The sequence below is a fragment of the Mytilus galloprovincialis genome, chromosome 3 (genome assembly GCF_965363235.1).
Source record: "Mytilus galloprovincialis chromosome 3, xbMytGall1.hap1.1, whole genome shotgun sequence".
NCBI classification, from domain to species: domain Eukaryota; kingdom Metazoa; phylum Mollusca; class Bivalvia; order Mytilida; family Mytilidae; genus Mytilus; species Mytilus galloprovincialis.
The window spans coordinates 76,624,921-76,647,985 of record NC_134840.1 but is presented as its reverse complement, the minus strand read 5'-3'; the positions used below and the strand labels follow the sequence as shown (position 1 = coordinate 76,647,985).

Below are 23,065 nucleotides of genomic sequence, written 5' to 3'. Positions count from 1 at the left end.
ACTAAAGAGGTTCAAGACGAAGTAAAGGTCATACAAGAAGCCATCTGGTCCGTTAAGAATTATAACATAGAAATCGAATTACAGCAAGAAATTACTTTATTATTAAAGGATGTCAACAGTTTTGCTACGATAAAAGTTGATGAAAGTACCATCAATTGCCCATTTACGGATGCAAAGATTGATCAAGCCCAAATACAAGTAAATACTAGGAGATCTGTTTCTGATACAAAACTACAGTTGAAAAAGAAGTTCGCGATTAAGCAAAGAGGAAATAGCATATATATTTCTGGATGTACAATTTTGGCAAATGGTAACTTATAGATAGCAGACAATAGTGGGCAGAATGTACTAATGGAATATAACGTAGACGGACATTATATCCGTGATGTACCCGTCTCTGCATCACCATGGGATCTGACAGTAATGGATACCGACAAAATTGCCGTTTCTTATAATTCTCTTAAAAACGTCGAGGTTATAGATATACAAAGAATGATAGTTTTGAAAAATGTGAAATTTGAAAACAATTGTTATGGAATATCAAACAATGATGGAAAGATTTGTGTTGTAGTTGGAAATAAAGAAATAGTTGTGCTGAATATAGAAGGAACTATACTTAATACAATCAAGTTAGAAACAAATCGGAAGGTTTACGATATCGCAATGACTAAAGACAGAATCTACTACACAGTCATGGCTGAGAACACTGTTTACTGTTGTAGTACAAACGGAAAGAAACTATGGAATTTCAGGGATACAAATTCACTTGTTGTACCATCTGGAATATCCGTTGATCGTGACCAAAACGTGATTGTTTTGGGTTCAATCTCTAATAACCTTCTGCTGTTACAAAATGAAGGCAAAATCATCAAAACATTACTTAATAATACCGATGGTCTAAACCAACCCTCAAGTGTATGCTACAAGAAGGAAAATAACATGTTTCTGGTGTGCAACCAAAAGAATGGAGATGCTTTTTTATTCAATGTTGTTTAGTTGCAATGCCTTTTATTAAGTCTGACGATTCAACGTTAACCTAACTGTAATCTCGAACAAAGATTTCGATAATCATTCGACTTATTTTCTAAAAAGTCAGAATGCTGTATATATAGAGGGATATACTGACAAAATCACAAAAATGAATGATCGCACTGTCTTCATTTACGAATTTCATCATGTTCACTTTAAAATTAAAAGAATTCTTACCACTTCAATCCACATTGAAAAATTAGTGTTTGGAGATAATGAATTTAATGACAAAACGAGGGTCCGAATTTAAAGATTCTAACGGTTTTTTCCGATCATCTGTACAACCTTCTAAACAGGACATAAAATAAAGATGCGGATGGTGTATTAATACCTTGTACGTTTAGATTTCGTTATATGTTTCAATCGTGATGTTTTGTCATTCAAAACCCAATATTTGTAAAGAAGGTTACATCCTAACTTTATTGAGATAGATTACCGACATCAAACTGAAGCATATGTAGAACGTTCTAATTTCACCTTTTCAGTACCAAACTTCAAAATTTCTCAACAGTAACATTCCATCAGCTCCATCGTATGTCATTGTATTAATAAATATATTTGTTAATACATTATGACCGTACATGTTGACATACATACATATATTTGTTAATACGTAACGTATGTGCATGTTTATACTAAACGGACTTTATTGAATAAAGGCAACAATAGCATAGATCTGTTCAATAGTTATAAATCAATTAAGCAAAACCGAATCCGGGTGACAAATTAAAAGAGAGGGAAACACATCAACTGTTAGAGGAAAAATAACGAAACAACAGAAATACTGAACAGCAACAAAACAGAGATACACACATCAACTTCAAGGGGAAAATAACAGAAAAACAGAAACACTGAACAAAAACAACAGTGATGTTGATCACAAACACTTCTCAAACAGAATTAAGGGGGGAAAACTATCAACACTAAATTATTTTACGGTTATCATTACTAATTGGTTGACCGATATTTTATCTCACTAGCATTAATATGATGCGGTATTCAATATCAAAATAGCAGTATAGTCGTCTGATCGTTCAATTTTTGGAATGTGCATGACAGATGGTGTATGCAAAGCAGAAGACGCTTATCTTGCTTCACTACTTTTGGAGTTCATGCGATTCCTAATTTTTGTTTTTTCGTTTTAAATTGTATCTTCCAAGATTTGATCATCAGTAAACTACAGTCGCCATCATTAAACAAAGCTTTAATGTATCCTCTCAGTATTTGAATGACAAGAGATGCGATAAATGTTGATATACGAGACATCAACTTAAGGACATACATAACGAAAAGAAATCTAGAGAACAACATGCATTCTTAACGGTTAACAGGTGTCTAAGCAATATCAAGTTCTAATTCCAACCGAGTCTAAATAACTAGTGAAATATTTCAATCGACATCGACATAAATTTCTATTTAAAAAAAACAATTAGATATGACAAAAGACAACCACTGACCTGGTTCATGACCTTGGACAAGCAAATGAGTTTGTGACGAGGTTAAACCAGTTTTAAACTCAACTGACCAACAGGATTGTCATCGCCCGTCTTAAATTAGCTTTTACAAATAAAGGCAACAGTAGTATACCGCTGTTCGAAACTCATAAATCGATAGAGAAGAACAAATCCGGGCCACAAACAAAACCGCGGGAAACGCATTAAGTATAAGAGGAAGATAGAACATTTAAATGTAACACACACAGAAACGAACTAAGCTTTAGACAAAATCCGATGAGAATAACAAATATAACACCAAAACTAAATACATGAATTTTGGATAGAAAAGTACCGTGACACGTCTTATAGCAATGTGAATTCACACTCAAATATAAGAGGAAACAAACGAGACAACAGAAACACAACGTTAAAATGTAACACAAACAGAAACGAACTATAATATAACAATGGCCATAGCATATTCCTGATACAAGATCTTCTCACCTTGAAATAATTGGCCAATTGACTAAACTCTGCCGAAATCACCATTAAGGAATCTAGAAAAGAACGGATAAAACATGAGAAATTGCATGCACTCAAAGGGGCGCTAAAGACAGCGGAAGAAACGCAACTTCTGGAATTTCTGGAAATTCATGAGCTGAAGCCCTTTATCTATCGTCGCAAAGTTTTGTTCTCAATATTTTTATTTTCAATTGCTAATTGTAAGTAAAAATATGAGACAGACTGAACTGTCTTTTTTCTTATATATCCTTTTTTTTGTTAGATGTGTTTAAAAAGTAAAATCACAAAAATACTGAACTTAGAGGAAGATCAATTGGGAAAGTCCATAATCACATGGCAAAATCAAATAATAAAACGCATCAAAAACGAATGGACAAAAACTGTCATATTCCTGACTTGGTACAGGCATTTTCAAATGTAGAAAATAACATAGTAACCAAATTTAATGAAGTGAGAGGATATCATCTACTAGTATGTCTACTGTGAAATGGAAAGAAGATGCAACAATTATTACGTCTATCTGAGAAGACTGTGCATAAAGTGTACCTCCCATTTATAAAAGAAGCAGAATGGAAAGAATAATAGTGTGTACCCATAGGAATACCGTTTGTCTGGTAAAATCACATTCCCAAATATTGTATTAATAAAAAATGGTGAAATGTCATTGTGTTGATGCAAAATGTTTAAGTGATTTTTTTTTGTAATTTACGTTGGTCATTATTCTTATGAGACAAAGTAAGGCCAATTCGTTCAATCTCTGTTTAGTTAAGAATTAGGAAATACTTGTGTGTAGGTTACAGATATCAAATGTTTTATACTATTATAAGAAGAAAGAGACTTATAGTGTACGTGAATAAGTTATACAATATCTTTGCAATAATAACAACGCGCAATATCGGTGAAATTACCATTTTATAAAAAAAAATCATAAAACACCAAACAAGTTTAAAATATCCGGAAGGAGTCTTAGAGTCTAAGGTACTTTGATTCAAAAACAAATTAACTATTCTTTGATGTTCATTTGTTGAAGTTTTCCATCTCCAATTTGGTCAAGGTAATTAGACATAAAGTCGTCTGCAGAATTCAATATTTGCTGCAAGGTTAACAAGGTCAGGATATTCAATTTTTCATTAAGTTCAATTTCTGATTCGTAATTCTTAATTGGTAGGATATGAGATCTTGGCAGTCCCAATATCTGTGAAACTCCATCTACAGTTTCTTGTACAACAGGACTGAAGAAAACTTGAGATATATCCTCATGTATTGCCTCACACAGTTTGTCTATTTTAGTAAGTAATACAATCTGTGGTATGCCTGAAAAGGTTCAAAAAGATATTTTGATAGCCTCTGCATCTAATTTTAGTTTACGTACTAATCCACAACTTATACACAATGAGCTCATACATATTATTATTTAAGTTAAAATTGGTTTGTAAGCATTGAACTACACATATTTAACACAATTTAATCTAGATCTATTGCAAAACTAATTTGTCAAGTTGTTTAAGAAATCATTCCTTCATGTCTTGCTCAATGCTCATTTTAACATGGTTATATTTGTCGATATTTTACACTGAGCATTAGAGAAGAATATACTATGGTCATATATAATGCTTACAAATGAGCATAATTTTTGGAGCCCTTTATAGCTTGCTGTTCGGTGTGAGCCTAGGCGCTCTGTTGAAGACCGTACCTTGACCTATAATGGTTTACTTTTATAAATTGTGACCTGGATGGAGGGTTGTCTCATTGGCACTCATACCACATTTTCCTTTTTTTTATATAAAGCATGACATGAAGGAATTAGTTCGATTCTAAAAAGGACAAATACAGTAGGTCGAAGCGTACAAAAATACCATACAAATGTTTGGCTGTTCTAGTTCCCTCTTCGTGGGGTATGTTCATTATATTTCATAATTATTCAATCTTCAAAAAACTAAAAGCAGGGTAAATATATGTTATTTGACAACAATATATAGTAAAAGTTTTTTAAGCCGAAAAATTGTTTATATTTTATTAGAATAGCAATGAAAATTCGAAAATTTACACAGTAAGTTTTTGCGCATGTGTCATATATATTTTGTGCTAATTATAGCACGGCTTTGTATCAAAGCGTAATATTGACGTTATATTTGAATATATATTTTACGATTTCTATGAGAATAAGATTTATTGACATCAAAACAATGATTGGCGAAATTGTTTCCATTATGTTAACATTGTTTTGATCGATGTTGAAATTTTCTGAATTTGACAACAGATACTCAATTTGAAGCAGTACATGTTCATCATACTTAGAACCTGATGTTTCAATAGTTATTAGTGACGACTTTGGTTTAAATTTCAGTGCTGTCTCCCGTTAAGCCATTATATCATTGTCCGTAATTATTATTGATTTTCAGTTCGTAAATGCTTCGTTTCTTTATTTGAAATAGTTATCAAAGGTACCAGGATTATAATTTAGTACGCCAGACGCGTGTTTCGTCTACGAGGCGTATTTGCTGGTTGTTCCCATTTTGTCTCACCAGTGAGAATCGATACACATTTAATTCAGACGCGCGGTTCGTCTACATAAGACTCATCAGTGACGCTCATCAAATATTTATAAAGCCAAACAAGTACAAAGTTGAAGAGCATTGAGGATTCAAAATTCAAAAAAAGTTGTGCCAAATACGGCTAAGGTAATCTATGCCTGGGATAAGAAAATTCTTAGTTTTTCGAAAAATTAAATGTTTTATACAGAAAATATATAAAAAGACCACATAAATGATATTCATGTCAACACCAAAGTGTTGACTACTGGGCTGGTGATACCCTCGGGGACGAAACGTCCACCAGCAGTGGCATCGACCCAGTGGTGTAAATAGTTATCAAAGGTACCAGGATAATAATTTAGTACGCCAGACGCGCGTTTCATCTGCATAAGACTCATCAGTGACGCTCATCAAAATATTTATAAGCCAAACAAGTACAAAGTTGAATAGCATCGAGGATCCAAAATTCCAAAAAGTTGTGCCAAATACGACTAAGGTAATCAATGCCTGGGATACGAAAATTTTTAGTTTTTCGAAAAATTAAAAGTTTTGTAAACATGAAATTTATAAAAATGACCACATAAATGATATTCATGTCAACACCAAAGTATTGACTACTGGGCTGGTGCTACCCTCGAATTTCGATTGTCGTTTTTTATATTTTCTACTTTTCATCGTATTCATTACTGTCAACATTAACATAATGAAAAAAAAAATGGAAGAGATAAGAACAAAAGGATCACATATTATCAGAGGTAAGAGATGTAAAAAAAAATATAAGAACACAAAATAACCACACATAAAAGAAAACTAATTGTAAGATTACAAATATAAGGGTTTTCTTTCGTTTTGCTTATGTTAAAATTCTAAGTACCATTGGATTCAATAAACGTGAAACATATTGTTGTATGCGGATGTCGAAAAACACGAACGATCAAAGAAATCTGAAATTTGTGTCACATCATTACCATAAATGTAGCAGTTAGATATTAAAACTAATGAATAAATTAAAAACAAATTGTATTTCTGGTTTTATGAATTAATACAAAGAAGATACCGGCCAGGAGGTCTCCGGTGTATCAAGGTCCGATATTGCTACAAGGAACTCTTTGGTTCAAGATGTGCAAAAAAATGTTAATATACAGAACACCGATCTAATCAATAAATGTGAATAGTTTTTCTTTCTAAAAACGTCGAAAATTCCGTTTAAAGAGTAGAAAATCTCATCTTTTAAATAATCATTGTTAAATCAAAATCCGGATGATCTGACAAGATTTTTATTTTATAAACGCATTGATAATGATATACTTTATCATATGTATTACTAGTCATATAAAAACACGTATTCTGTAAGAACAAATCTTTGTGAAACAGATACCGTTATTCCACTTTTGCCTACTTGAGAGAATCTCTTCTATTTTAAACTTATCAGTGTCATAACATTATACCTAGAGCAGCACTGAAATAGTCTTATGCAAATATGGTTGCCTAAATGAGGCTTTAGTACCTTTGAACTTTCCTGATGAAGGTTAATCATGAAAAGCGCCTCGGACGCATTATATTTATCACGTGTTGTTTTCCTTTTTTTAATCATGGTTTAAATAGGCAATAATATTAAGCAATATCCAGCTGCAATATCATAAGTTGAGATCTTTGATAGAGTTTTCTGGTATACTATTATATGTGATAAATCTAAGCATGTTGTTTAATATTTTACTGAAAGCAGATTATTCAAACTTCCTGTTATCAATGCCCCGAATAATAAACTTTCATTAACATATATGTATCAATGTAAATATAACGGAATTTGATGAGATTGTCATCAAAGTGAGAGGGTTAGCGCTATAAAACCAGGTTTAATCCACCATTTTCTACATTTGAAAATGCCTGTACCAAGTCAGGAATATGACAGTTCTTGTCCACTCGTTTTTGATGCGTTGTTATTTTATTTTGCCATGTGATTATGGACTGTCCGAATTGATTTTCCTTCAAGTTCAGCATTTTTTGTGATTTTACTTTTTAATACCTCTTTGGTTCATGTGAGTTTGAAAACCTTTCGTCTTTTCTATCACCTTCTGCGGCATATCGTCAACAGTGCTGCCATCTATGACAAACACAACACAGTGTATTTTATCAGCTAATTTTGGAGTAGCAACAAAGCCTGTTATATCAGGTGTAACTGGCGCTGATGGATTGAACTATAACAAACAATATATATAGTTACAAATTCCGTTTATAATATATTTCTTTGAAATCTTATGGAAAGAGTACATTAAATATTCCTTTCTTTTTTATTATTATCATTTTATGAATTATCATTGATATGGTCAGAATTATGCATTAACTGTTTACAAAAACATACAAAATTTTTGAAATACTAAGGCTTATCTACCTCAGAAATAGATTGCCTAATCTGTATATATACCTGGAATCGATCGGGTAAATTACCGTCGAGTAGACAGCACAGTGTATGATCATCAATCCCGTGATCTCCTTCCAGTCCTCTTGTATCATGTAGTCTTAAATTCAATGGATTCCCGGATACATCATTTCTTATTTGGTACATTCGGTACTAAGAAAAAAATCACAATGTGTGATTTGATTATATATATGTTGTGTACAAATTGTAATGTTGTAATGTTGTACAAATTATAGTTTGTACATATACTACAGTCTATTTTTTTCGTGACCTTTAGTCATAGAGGTCCAGTTGTTACTATGTGGTTAAACATTCAAAGCTTACAAATGTATTTTTGTAAGAATTTCTATTGAAGATTACCAAATTACGTAACGGTACCCAAATTGCAACGAGTACCCAAATTGCACATATTTAGCAAAAATAGCAGCGGAAATCTTACAAGATCTTCTAGAGACTAAACAATTTGTATTTTTATGATTTGATACTATACATGTCTTTCAAAATAGGTAAATATATTTAGATATACACAAAACGTTCACAGTGTTTATCAACAGATGAAGTGTTTACTGAAAAAGCAAAATGTACTGAAACGTCGCCATGCGACGTCATCAAAGCGTCATCTTTTTAAAATTAGCAAATACAATATGCTTCAAGTATTCATTTCTTAAAAAAAGAAGAGTAAGCATGGACAAATATCCAATTGTTCAAAATATTTGAAAAAAATAAACAAAAGCTCTGTTATTCGACTTTTGACGATGCGAATTTAAGCATGGATGCAATTTGGGTACTCCTCATTACAGAATCATTGATGGTTTGGAGGTTAGTTCAGACTAATTTTTCTATGATTCCATATGAATTGAAAATCAAATTGGTGTACCTATATAGTAAAGAAGGATACGGCTACAAAATAAACACAAAATGGAAACTTTTGTCTTAATAATAAAAAAACGTAGTTGAAAAAACTGTCAAAATAGGTGCAATTTGGGTACGTTATACTGTTATGTTCCTTTTATCGGTATCATAAACCATAGGAAAAATGTAATTCATAATTTTAATAAGAAAGGCAATTGTTAATTTTCCTACAACTCTGTATTTTACGCATTTATATAAGTTTGAGGATCAATTATTCTTATCATTTTTTCAAAATGTGCAAATGCTATCTCACTCAACAAACTATTGATAGCTGCTATATTATTCATACACGCTTAATTCGGGGAAGGACTAATTCTCTTGAATAAATTGCACCCTTTTTAAAACGTTCTACGTTCTTTAATCGAATTTAAAGTATAACATTTTTACTTTCATAAAGTGTGACTTGGATGGAGAGTTGTCTCATTGGCACTCATGTCTCATCTTCTTATATCTATACACATTTGTCTTATTCTCATGTATTATGTATCATGTAAATGCATATTAAGTGTTCAGAAATATTTTTCAGACGATCATATGTAAGATTCCAAAAACGTATAGAGAGCATAACAGAGCCCAACCTTCAATTGCGTTACAATTTTAATTTCTTTGAATAACGCAGTAAAATTATTCGTCTTCATACAAGCATTTTTTTCTCAACAAAACAGGATTTCAAACGTTTGCGGATTCAAATAAATGTCCCCGATAGTGTCCGTTTTCTAACGGCGACCTGTCTCTGAATTTATGAGCGGGGCAAAAAGTACCAGAGGGACAGTCAAACACATAGATCGAAAACAAACTGAAAATGCCATAATTAAAAAGAAAAAGACAAACTGACATATAATAGTAAACAAGACACAACATAGAAAACTTGAGACCAAGCAACACGAATGCTCACCAAAAACTGGGGATGATCTCAGGTGCTACTGCACACGTGGCACAAATATTTGAAATTGCGTTATACGATTATTTCAATGACACAATCGTGTCCTGCTCTGTGAAATGTTATGACACAACCAGCTTGTCTACATTGACAAAATCGGGTCCTATAATTCCAACAAGGCCCATTTCTTTCGTTTCAAGCATATTAATACAAATATTGAGGTGCTCAAAGAGACAAATGTTGCAATTTTCATGTTATTACATTTCTTTCAATACCTTTCATTCCGTACGATGTGCAGGAGAAATTAAACAAATTCGAAGTAAGGTAAACTCAATTCATCGTTTAGAATTGTCTTTCACTTAGTTCTCCGTTGATCTAATCGGGTATAAAAAACAAAATAGAAAACAGTTATTTTCTTCTATATCATAATGATATAAACATTACAAATGAATAAAGATCGATAAATTCTGCATTTTTTTGGTCTGTACTGGATATAAGATAACTTTTTTCCAGGTAGTCTAGACACAGTGAGCAAAGGGGGACGAAAAATACCAGAAGGACAGTCACACTCAAAGATTGAAAATAAACTGACAACGCTATGGCTAAAAATAAAAGGACAAACAGACAAATGATAGTACAGAAGACACAACACAGAAAACTAAAGACTAAGCAACACGAACCCCACCAAAAATTAGGGTGATCTCAGGTGCTCCGGAAGGGCAAGCAGATCCTGCTCCTCATGTGGTACCCGTGGTGTTATTACAAATCCGGTAAAAATTCGAATTCAGTAGGTAAAATTCGTGAAAAGGGGTGGTATTGTAGTTACGAATTAAGGAACATATCTGATATCATCTGTGAAACGGTTATTCCATAACGGTCAACCAACTCGTGATGGCGTTCGAAAAATTTACGAAGGGATGATTTTAACTTCACAATTTTGAACTCTTGGTTTAAACCGTTCATTAAACTGATAAATTACTGTTTCCGACAATAAGTATTCAGACAAAGACTTAAAAAAACAATTTGGAAAACAATGTCAACCTGACATTTGCCTAGGAATGCTTATATAAATTCAGGAATGTTTCAAGCTTTTTGTATATATATATGTTTATTGTTGCCCTGTCTTTTGGTTATTTTTGTCAATGGGTTGCTATTTTGACGTATTACTAATTTTTCTTTTATTCATTATGATGAAATAAATGCTTTCATAAAGATAATAAGGTATTTTGGTGATATATCTATTTAACTTTATACTTGAAAGTACACTGAGGTGTTTTTTTCTCTCTTAAACTCTATATTGGATTTAGCTTGATTTGAACACATACTTAAGGTAGGTCAGATCGGGTGTCGTTTTCTTAGCACCCCTTCATGGCATTCTGCATACATACTTTTTCTAATTTTTACCATAGATCATTCAATAATCAATAAAAAAAAATCAATGTCCGTTTATATATTTAGAAATAATTAAAGGGTCCGTGTGCTTTTTTTTATGTGTGCCATTTGGCAGGTAATGATTTTCTCTCGAAATTTCATACATCTGACATTGAAACCTTTTTTCTTTCAAAACAATGTAAAAATAAGTTTTTCGAATATGGCATTTTACACAGACGTGTTTTTCAACAAACTGTCGTCATTCAAATGGGAACCAATTGTGCTCCTATTCTTGTCGACGTTTCTTCATTATTATGAGGCTGACTTCACACAGAAAATTCTAAGGATGAAAAATAAGAAGTTAGCAATATCCTTTAACTTTACTTTCCGCTATAAAGATGATGTTCTCTCACAAAATAATTCATAATTTGGTGACTATGTTGAACAAATCTATCCCATCGAACTAGAGATAAAGGATGAAAGAGATACGGCTTAGTCTGCCTCATATCTTGACTTACATCTAGAAATTAACAAAGAGGGTCGGCTGTAAAAACACAACTTTACAACAAACGAGATGATTTCAGCTTTCCAATTATGCACTTTATATTTCTATGTAGCAACATTCAAGCAGAGTCTGCATACGAAATATATATCCCCAATTGATACGATATTCCCGCGCCATTATCTCCTATCATGATTTCCTAAATAGAGGGTTGCTGCTCACAAGGAAGCAATTAAACCGAGAGTTCAAAATGTGAAGTTGAAATCATCCCTTCGTAAATGGACAGACGCCATCACGGTTGATGGTTATGGAATAAAATAGTTATCAAAGGTACCAGGATTATAATTTAATACACCAGACGCGCGTTCCGTCTACATAAGACTCATCAGTGACCTCATGTCAAAACAGTTAAAAAGCCAAAAAAGTACAAAGTTTGAAGAGCATTGAGGACCCAAAATTTCCAAAAGTTGTGCCAAATACGGCTAAGGTAATCTACTCCTGGGGTAAGAAAATCCTTAGTATTTCGAAAATTTCAAAGTTTTGTAAACAGCAAATTTATGAAAATGACCATATAATTGATATTCATGTTAACACCGAAGTGAAATAACCGTTTTACAGATGATATCGGATATGTTTCTTACTACATTCCCCTTCCCTTTTCATAAATGTGACCTACCTAACTAGACTTTTTACCGGGTATGGAATAACATGAGCAACACGACGTGTACCACATGTTAATCTGCTTACCCTTCCGGAGCACCTGCGACCACTCCCAGTTTTTGGTGGGGTCCGTGTTGCTTATTCCTTTTCTCAGTTTTCTATGTTGTTTCTTGTTTACTATGTTTGTCTGGTTTTTTTTTTCATTTTTAGCCATCGCATTGTCATTTTATTTTTATTTATGAGTTAGACTGTTCCTCTGGTATCTTTCGTTCCTCTTTTACGCTTTATGTAATAGAATAATGAAAGGAAAAGTAAGAGTTAGTGGGAAAAACTTTTAATGACACTACATGAATAAAACCAGAGGATTCCGAATATCTTGCAAAAAACTCTAAACCAAGAGGAGAGAACATCATAAAAATAACTGTGATTTCCATCATTTCAATGTGCTCAATATTTTAACCTCAAGTTTTTAAATTGGAAATAATGTTTATTGACCAAATAGTCTTCAACAGGAATTGATTATTGACCATTTAGACATTCCAGCTACCTTTACTTTGAAAAAAACGAATTTCCTTTAAGAAAAAAGCGCATATCAAGTGTTCACTCATGTCTGTGTGCCTAAAAAACACTCTATGCTTAAATCTCTTTCAGGGAAGCTGCGCACCAAAAGTTGAAAAAAAAGAAGAAAAAAACATATATTTTGTGCATCCAATTGTAAAAAAGATGTAGGATACTGAATAGGCATCGTAAAACATAAGTCCAATAAAATAAGGACATACCATGGCCACAAATCAAAGCAACGAAGGACAAATAACAATAAAGCAAACATTACAAAAAAAAACTATACCGAACAACATGATTCACGCCAAAAGGACCCAAAATGAACAACTCATACTATCTCAAAACATAAAAGAAAGCAGCTAGAGGCTTCTGTTTTACTAAAATGAAATAAAATAGTTATAAGATAATATAAATTAAATCTGTATTCAATACTCACAACAATTGTTAAGCTATGCTCTGCATTACCACTACATGCTTGTCTAGATATATAGTTTATGAAGATTGAGTTTATGGTGTTGAAGAAACTTGTCTTCCCAGCTCCTACTTGTCCGACCAACAAAACACGTGCTTGTGGAACTTTTAATTCCGTTAAAGGTTTATATTTTTTTATCTTTTCCTTCAGTTCCTCAAATAACTGTTATAAAACAATATATTATAAAAATAAAATTGAGAATGGAAATGGGGAATGTGCCAAAGAGACAACAACCCGACCATAGAAAAAAAACCACAGCAGAAGATCACCAACAGGTCTTCAATGTAGCGAGAAATTCCCGCACCCGGATGCGTCCTTCAGCTGGCCCCTAAACAAATATATACTAGTTCAGTGATAATGAACGCCATACTAATTTCCAAATTGTACACAAGAAACTAAAATTAAAATAATACAAGACTAACAAAGGCCAGAGGCTCCTGACTTGGAACAGGCGCGAAATGCGGCTGGGTTAAACATGTTTGTAAGATCTCAACCCCCCCCCCTTATACCTCTAGCCAATGTAGAAAAGTAAACGCATAACAACACGCACATTAAAATGTCTGATGTCAAAAGATGTAACCAAAGAAAATAAACAAAATGACAATAATACATAAATAACAACAGACTACTAGCAGTTAACTGACATGCCAGCTCCAGACTTCAATTAAACAGACTGAAAGATTATGATTTCATCTTATGAACATCAGGCACAATCCTTCCCGTATATATATTGTATTATATATGATTGCCAATGAGACTACTCTCCACAACCACTTGAGACCAAATGACACAGAAATTAACAACTATAGGTCACCGTAGGTTGTTTTCGATCGCGATAGTAAATAAAGCGTTATGACAGTTAAAATAAACAACATATTGTGTCATAAAAAATGCAATGGAACTTTAATCACTATTTATCAATTTTAGATAATGATTACGCGACTTTTAATAAAGGCAACAGTAGTAAACCGCTGTTCGAAATTCATAAATCGATTGGGAAAAAAACAAATTCGGGGTTTAACTTGTTTAACCCCGCCACATTATTTATGTATGTGCCTGTCCCAAGTGGGGAGTCTGTAATTCAGTGGTTGTAGTTTGTTTATGTTTTACATATATGTTTTTTGTTCATTTTTTGTACATAAATAAGGCCGTTAGTTTTCTTGTTTGAATTGTTTTACATTGTTATATCGGGGCCTTTTATGGCTGACTATGCGGTATAGGCGTTGCTCATTGTTGAAGGCCGTACGGTGACCTGTAGTTGTTAATGTCTGTGTCATTTTGGACTTTTGTGGACAGTTGTCTCATTGGCAATCATACCACATCTTCTTTTTTATATTTACAAACTAAAACTGAGTTTTTAACATAGATAAAAAAAGCATTGGTTCAAGGTTTTTCACAGTTGTGCAGGTTTTCAATGGAGAAGTGTTGTAAATGGTCACCGATTTGGTTAAAATTGACATACATCTTTCAACTGTAAGGTTCATCATAAGTGAATTGAAAAATATGGCCGTGTTTACACCACAAGATTTATTATGAGTACAGACAAATTTATATATCGAGGAAATCTTAAAGGCATGGCAGAAACTAGATATATAAAAGTTATATGTAATCTACGTTTCAGAAAATTAAGAACCTACCTGGATTTTTACGAGCTGATTTTTTCCAGTTTGCATAAGATAGCAAAATAAACAAACACACGAGTTTCATTTGATACGGTCTACTCAGTTACGTGAAATCATCTATTTTTTTGCATATGTCTATTGTCCATTTGAATAAATACTACTCACAAAATGTATTATATAAGGGTAGCTTCTCAAAACTCTTTCTCAACTTAATTTATTACGGTACCTTCTGCAGGAATGAAGAAAAAAAATGAATAGCAAAATCCAGAAAAGTTTATAATTTTCTGAAACATTAAATGCATTTAGAATTGAATCATCTAGTTCCTGCCATCCCTTAAAACTTTTGCAGGTGCCACTGAAAGAAAAAATTGTGGTGTAAATACGGCCATATTATTCAAAAGGTTATGATGAAATGAAAATCAAAAACATTTTTGCTTGAAAGGGGCACCAGCTACGAGATATTTTAGAATTCTAAAAGATGATTTTATTTTTGTTCATTCATTAAAGAAAGTAAAATGGTGAAATAGTAACTCACTTTTAGCAGCCAGTATGCTTCAATTTTGTCAAAATAAGCTCAGAAACATTGATGATTAATCATGTATTTGCAAGTTATAATTCAACCTCATTTAATCCTTATTCCTTATTTATTTTTATATCGCTTATATGACCATCGGAAGTTTCCGGAGGTTAACACGATGGTTTATTTGATGGGGTCTAAACTAAATACTCACGAAACGAAGTTACATATTCTCGAGTCCATGCCCTATTAATTGTGTATAAGACTTTTTATAATATGGATATTTTTTTTAGATTGTAATACATGAGATATGAGAATTTGAGTCAAATCGGTGAAAACAAATTTGACAGCTAGTTCCCCTTTAATGGTGTAAAATAATATTAGGGTCACCGATCAAAATCATATCCTCGTAAATGTACTACCTAAATAAGCTAGTTGTTAGGCTGATGATTTCAAAGGAATTATTGAAACGTTGAAGTTCTAGTAAAGAACGAGTCAAATAAGCTATACTAAATATAGGAAGAACTATGTCTTACTTTTGTATTCCATTGCGGTGTTGTTCTCCAGGGTACTTCAAGAGGTGAATAGTTAGGTTTATCTGAGAGAGATAAATTAGATGATTATAGGGTGGGGATATATTAAAATAATAAATGTAATAACAAAGTTACTGATTTTTAATGTAAATAAATAAAGAAGATCAAAAAGCTGACAAAACCAAAATGCTCGACTAAATCAACCAGAGGATCGACATGCAAATAACTGCCATGCCATAATCAGGACTTGTCAATGTTCCATACCCTATTTCACTTTTCATTCATATTTAGAAGTGTTTTATTCCAATCTTCCATAGCATCTTTCCTGTCTATATGTAAATGTTATGTCTTACCTTCTATCAAATAAACTTCCATATCTTTTATTTGCATGTGTCCATTTGTAAAGGAATCTGACGATTCTCCGTTTGTATTATATGAGTGTCCAAAATCAAATGTAGTGTTGAACTGAAAGTAATCATCTTTTGAAATGATGGTGTTTGTGAAAGACGGTAGATCATGACCACCTCCGAACGTAGGTCCTCTTGCTTTAGTATCATATATAGAGTATGACGTGATTTTGATAGGCAATTTTATTGGCCTCCAGTTTCCGTTTTGATAGAAGCGAAATATAAATGCACTCCCGTCATTCCGATAACCTTTAGTACTGCCCCAACTAAGGGAGGTATATCCACCATACACTGAATGGCTAGTGTTGTACATAATAGTCACAGTTGGACCTTTGTTATCACACTTCATATGGAAGGTTGCAGAATCACAGCCGTCTCTAGTCGCTTTAAATATGCATCTGTATCTTTTATTCCCACCCAACCACTCGTTCATTTGTTTTTGTTCACCACTCTTGAATTTAACTGCCATGACCAAAACTGTGAAACAATATATAGAAAGTAACCAAATAATTGCTGTAAAGTTCTGATTTGTCGATGTTTACTAGTTTTTTTATAATGCGAAATACAAAATAGTGTACTTAATTAAAACAGTTGATATTTTCAGTTTTAAATTGAATAACATTATTTTTTCAGTGTTATCTTTATTCATAAAGACAATGAGTAGACCATTGTGCTCAAAACTTAATTTGTGATAAATTTGTAGAGTTCGGGAATCGTATCGTGCTCAATTGTGACAATCAGGAACACAATAAATATTGATTGATTGAAAGAGCTTTTATTTATGCAGGTTTGTACCGATTTTATTCTTATAAACAACATTTATGACGTGAAATTAACAGATCAAATGTAACAAGCCTGTTGTGCATTTTCGACATAAGTAATGAAAGCAACTAAAAAGTGTATGTATATGCAATTATACATCAAATAAGAAAGTCGATCAGACGTTTTCCAAAATGAAGTTTTAAATCCCTTTGAAATTGAAATGGTTATATTTTGAACGACTGATTTGCTTATAGAGACAAAAGGCAAGTGGGTGAAGAGTTAAACAAATAAAAACATGCACCGTAACAATATGGAATAAAATTCAGAATGGAAATGGAGAATATGTCAAAGAGACAACAACCCGACCAAAGAGTAAACAACAGCCGAGGGCAACCAATCGGTCTTCAACACAGCGAGACAATCCCGCACAGGTAGGTGGTCCTCAGCTGGCCTCTAAATAAAAGTGTGTACTATATCAGTGAAAATGGACGTCACAATAAACTCCAAACATATAAATGAACTAAAATGTAAAAAAATATATACACTACTAACAGAGGCTTCAGACTTGAAACAGGCGCAAAAATGCAGTGGGATTAAACATGTTTTAACTAAATTGTTATATTTTTTACTAACTTATTATATTCAAGTTCTTTTAAATCAATTACGTATTTCAACCTCGATCTGAACAAAATATCATACAAACGGGAAGTAAAATATGTCATTTGTTATTTAAAATTAACATGAGGAATGTAAACAAATTTGGAAAATTGAAGCACCGAAATCTGAACTATTTAAATATCTTTTTTCGAAAAAAATAACTTGTTAATTTCCATCTTTCATAATGCAAACTCTTACCTCGTAATAGTTTTAGAAATTCAACGTTTATATTCTGATCATTGATCGTTGTAAAGCAATATATAGTTTTATCAAAAACTTACGGAATCCAACAACCAAAGATTTTTTCTTTAAAATATATACATCAAGGGCCGAAAATTAAGAGTTAATCTGAACATTAAATCATGATAAAGTAATAGGCATATGCTTTGACAACTATCAATTTGGGTTATATCAATGGGTATACTGTACGAGATTAAATTGGGGAAAAAACGGTAAATTACATTTAATTTAGGCGTTGTTAGATAGATCGTGTTGAAAAGCTCGTGTCTGCATGTGCGACCCTCCCTATTTATAAGTGATACCCGTGACAAGAACTCAGTTTTACCAAATAAATTATGTTTGGAAACATGGACTATATTATATTAAGATACAAGTCTTTTTTCACCATAACTAATGTGTTATAACATAACATTATATCAGTATTGTGTACTTCCGTTCCAATATTGCACAGATTAACAAAATTCTTTTTACCTAACTTCTTTTAAAGAATCATTGGGATCAGCAGTATAACACAAACATAGACGGATTTACACTTTAAAATTGGAACACCCCGTACAAGACTGGTGTAAACGCTACTATTCAACATTCCGTAATGCAGGGGCAGTATTTAATCGTAGCGACAAACAAGAGAGCCAAATCTGATGATTTCAACAACATTGATATTGTATCTTCTTCCATGCACTGACATATGATTGACGGTTGTTAAAATGTTGATATTGCTGTTTTACTTTTTCCTAATTGTGAATTCCCACAATTGTTAACCGTAATTGATAAATCTTCCAGGAAAACCCGGTATCAGAATAAATCTAACATGCACTAACCATTCAGGATTTCATCAATATAAAACAATAAGTAAAAAAAAACATATCCACAAAGAAACGCCGAACTAGATTCTTATGAAAGAGGGGAGAGAGATACCCGAGGGACATTCAAACTCCAAGATCGAACGAAAATAAACTGACACCGAAATGGCAAAAAAAAAAACACCAAACGGACAAATAACGGACAGGATTGTTGTTATGACATAAGGAACATATCTGATATCATCTGTGAAGCGGATATTCAGTTATTATGAAGATGATATTAGCATTTTAGGGCTCTATTTACTACGATCACCATGACTTTGTGTTTGCCAAATCAATAACACTAATAAGAGAATATGAAGTTTAAGTAGATTGGAGTAAATGTGATCGTGACTTATTTACCTTTCTAAATTGTAATAATTTTGGAAGCGACAGAGGATATACCAAACGCACCTGTTCTTTCTCACATTTGTTTTACTAATTGCCATTCTTCATAACATTCCAATGCATTTTATGAGAAACGCTAAACTCTAATCGTTTCATCCATTAAGGCAGATCCGGTTGAAAAAGAAACTCCCTAGATATCTCACAAAATGTGACGAACTAAATCCGAATATGCTCGTTACTTCCCCGATCAAGGTCAAAAAGCTTAAACATGAACTAATGATTCATCGCGGCTAATACTTCGTTGGTTATTTATGTAATGGGATACAATAGTGCTTTAAAACTATGGTTTAATGTGAGAGCATTAACACCATGGAATGTATGAGCCCCTTTTTTCACAGAAAGATACAGTTTCAAATCTCAGCAATGAAGAACTAAGTAACAGTTTCATTTATGGTTTGATTCAAGATCATTTAAAAGAACCTAATCTTCTATTGGTTTACCTAAATATTTCGACTAGATTGTCATCTTGATCTTAAATTTTGCCTGCAGATTATTGTGTACAACATTAGGAAAATAATTTTTTTTTATACAAAGTGAATTAAATTTTTTAAAATGTTTTGATCTGAAGATCTATAACAAATATTTAAGGTGTATTTTATAAAGTAAATCCACAAAAATACTTAAATCCGACGAAAACTCAAAACGAAAAAATCGCTATTCAAATGGCAAAATCAAAAGCAACTTTCATATTCCCGACTTGGCATAATCAATTTTTTCTCAAAAAGAATATGGTAGGTTAAACCTGGTTTTAAAGCTAGCTAAACCTCTCAATTGTATGACCGTCGTATTAAATTCCATTACATTGACAACGATGTGTGAACGAAACAAACAGAAATAATTGGTATAAAGTGATACAGCAGTCATTGCCACTCATATTGACACATACATTAGCAAAAATGAATGACAAGAATACAAAAAAAATAACCCATAGCACCATAACACAATGACGGGATGTATTAGTACAGAGCCATGTCATGTAACAAAGAAGCAAGAAAGGCATACAGATAAAACACATTAGCAAAAAATAAATTAGCAAAAGTCCAATTAAAAGCAATAGTGGTATACCGGTGTGTAATGGTAGTCAGCACTCCGGTGTTAACATGGATATCAATTATATGGTCATTTTCATTAATTTACTGTTTACAAAAGTATGAATTAATCGAAATACTTGGGATTTTCTTATTCCAGGCATAGATTACCTTAGCCAAATATGGCACAACTTTTTAGGAATTTGGGTCCACAATGCTCTGCAATTTAATACTTGTTCGGCTTTCAGTCTATTATGATCTGAGCGTCATAAATGAGTTTTGAGTAGATGAAACACGCGTCTGACGTATAAAATTATAAGTCTGGTACCTTTAATAACTATATTCATAAGTGTTTACAGTTTCTCTTTTTCTTATATAGATTAGACCGTATGTTTATTCGTTTGAATGGTTTTACACTAGTCATTTTTTTGGGCTCTTTATAGCTTACTGTTCGGTTTGAGATAAGGCTCCATATTTAAGAACGTATTGTTGAAGATTATAAAATTAAATAAAAATGTATATCCTGGTTTCAATGTATATAAAGGTTTGTAGTCTCATTTATACGATTAGTCCAAATCTACTTTTATCTATGATAAAGTCAGTTTTCTTTTTCTTTTATTTTGTATCTCTGTCTTTTACATTGTTATCGGTATGTCTGAAGGGATATTTGTATATAGTAGATGGAATCTTTCCATAATATCTTAATTTTTATCACTTTTCTTTACTTCAAGTTTATACCTAAATGAAACATAATATCGCCCTCTGTCGATACGACAGATTGACAGTTGTTCGAAAAATCTGAGTTTGCCTCAAGCACTGTCACAACAGTTCTTGATGTACCAAATGTATTGACATTCATAATGGACATGCTTCTTAATTAATTAAGATTAGTCAGATCATTTTAAAACTATTACTTTTGATTTGGTATTAATTTTGCTTTTTTTTGTAGTGTTTGCATAAATATGATAAAATTCAGAATAGAAATGGGGAATGTGTCAAAGAGACAACAACCCGACCATAGAAAAAACAACAGCAGAAGGTCACCCGGAGGCGTCCTTCAGCTGGCCCCTAAACAAATATATACTAGTTCAGTGATAATGAACGCCATACTAATTTCCGAATTGTACACAAGAAACTAAAATTAAAAAAATACAAGACTAACAAAGGCCAGAGGCTCCTGACTTGGGACAGGCGCAAAAATGCGGCGGGGTTAAACATGTTTATGAGATCTCAACCCTCACCCTATACCTCTAGCCAATGTAGAAAAGTAAATGCATAACAATACGCACATTTAAAATTCAATTCAAGAGAAGTCCGAGTCTGATGTCGGAAGATGTAACCAAAGAAAATAAATAAAATGACAATAATACATAAATAACAACAGACTACTAGCAGTTAACTGACATGCCAGCTCCAGACTTCAATTAAACTGATTGAAAGATTATGATTTCATCATATGAATATCAGGCACAATCCTTCCTGTTAGGGGTTTAGTATCATAACATATATGAGAAGAACATAACCCGTGTCATGCCAACAACTGGTTTTTTAATAAATGTGTTTAGTTCCGATGCAAAGACCCTATAAGTGAATCCATTACAGTATAAGACTTTGCCATAGACAAATGAGTGAATGAATTATTGTGTTACTTCAAGGAATAAAACTTTTTCAACGATTAAAAAGAGAGTAGTTCATAAGTGTTAAAAGTTTCTCGTTTTTATATAGATTAGATCGCTGATTTTCCCGTTTGAATGATTTTAACTTGTAATTTTTGAGGCCAGTTATAGCTAGCTGTCCGGTTTGAGCCAATGCTCCGTATTGAAGACTGTATTTTGACATAAAATGATTTCCTTTTACAAATTGTGACTCGGATGGAGAGTTGTCTCTTATGCATTCATACCACATCTTCTTATATCTACTTACTATAAAAAAAACCGACAATATAATAACGTATAACAGGTAGAAACCAAGTTGAAATAGAACAAAAGAATCGAAGCTCGGTGTTAGAGGAGGCGATAAATACTAACTGTAATGTAAAAAAAATCCAAGGAGGGAGAACATATCAATCTATTTGTTCCTTAATTTTCGTTGCTGCATTTTCAACATGTTCAATTATGTGAATCAAGAGAAAATTCAAAAAAATGTAAAACAGTTGCATTGAAAAGTGAAAATCGAGTGCACCTTTTAATGTTAGGGCGTGTTTTAGTTTAATATTTTGTCTTGAAAACGAATAAAGCAAAAGTATTTGATACATCATCTCGCTTCAGATGCTATCATTTTTATATATCAAAGCTACAATCTACATTGGCTAGAGGTATAGGGGGAGGGTTGAGATCGCACAAACATGTTTAACCCCGCCGCATTTTTGCGCCTGTCCCAAGTCAGGAGCCTTGGTCTTTGTTAGTCTTGTATTATTTAATTTTAGTTTCTTGTGTACAATTTGGAAATAAGTATGGCGTTCATTATCACTGTACTAGTATATATTTGTTTAGGGGCCAGCTGAAGGACGCCTCCGGGTGCGGGAATTTCTCGCTACATTGAAGACCTGTAGGTGACCTTCTGCTGTTGTTTTTTTCTATGTTCGGTTGTTGTCTCTTTGGCACATTCCCCATTTCCATTTTCAATTTTATCAAAACATCGAAAATTCACAGTGCTAAAAGATGAAATATATGGGTCAAGTGAAATACCTTTCTTTTGAATCACAAAATCAGAGTAGGTGTGTTCGAAGAGCTAATATTTACTCAAAGTTTT

At 32.7% G+C, this 23,065-nt stretch overlaps 1 protein-coding gene across 1 annotated transcript; it reads right to left on the bottom strand.

The window, feature by feature from the left end:
* Nucleotides 1-3,917: 3,917 nt before the first annotated feature.
* On the bottom strand, nucleotides 3,918-18,071 carry LOC143068984 (interferon-induced protein 44-like). The gene is made up of 7 exons (XM_076243402.1): nucleotides 17,995-18,071; nucleotides 16,324-16,854; nucleotides 15,974-16,035; nucleotides 13,263-13,460; nucleotides 7,947-8,093; nucleotides 7,548-7,719; nucleotides 3,918-4,301 (listed from the first exon to the last, which is right to left on the bottom strand). The coding sequence occupies exons 2-7, from the start codon at nucleotides 16,844-16,846 to the stop codon at nucleotides 3,991-3,993; spliced, it is 1,413 nt and encodes a 470-aa protein (XP_076099517.1). The 5' UTR covers nucleotides 16,847-16,854; nucleotides 17,995-18,071; the 3' UTR covers nucleotides 3,918-3,990.
* Nucleotides 18,072-23,065: the final 4,994 nt, after the last annotated feature.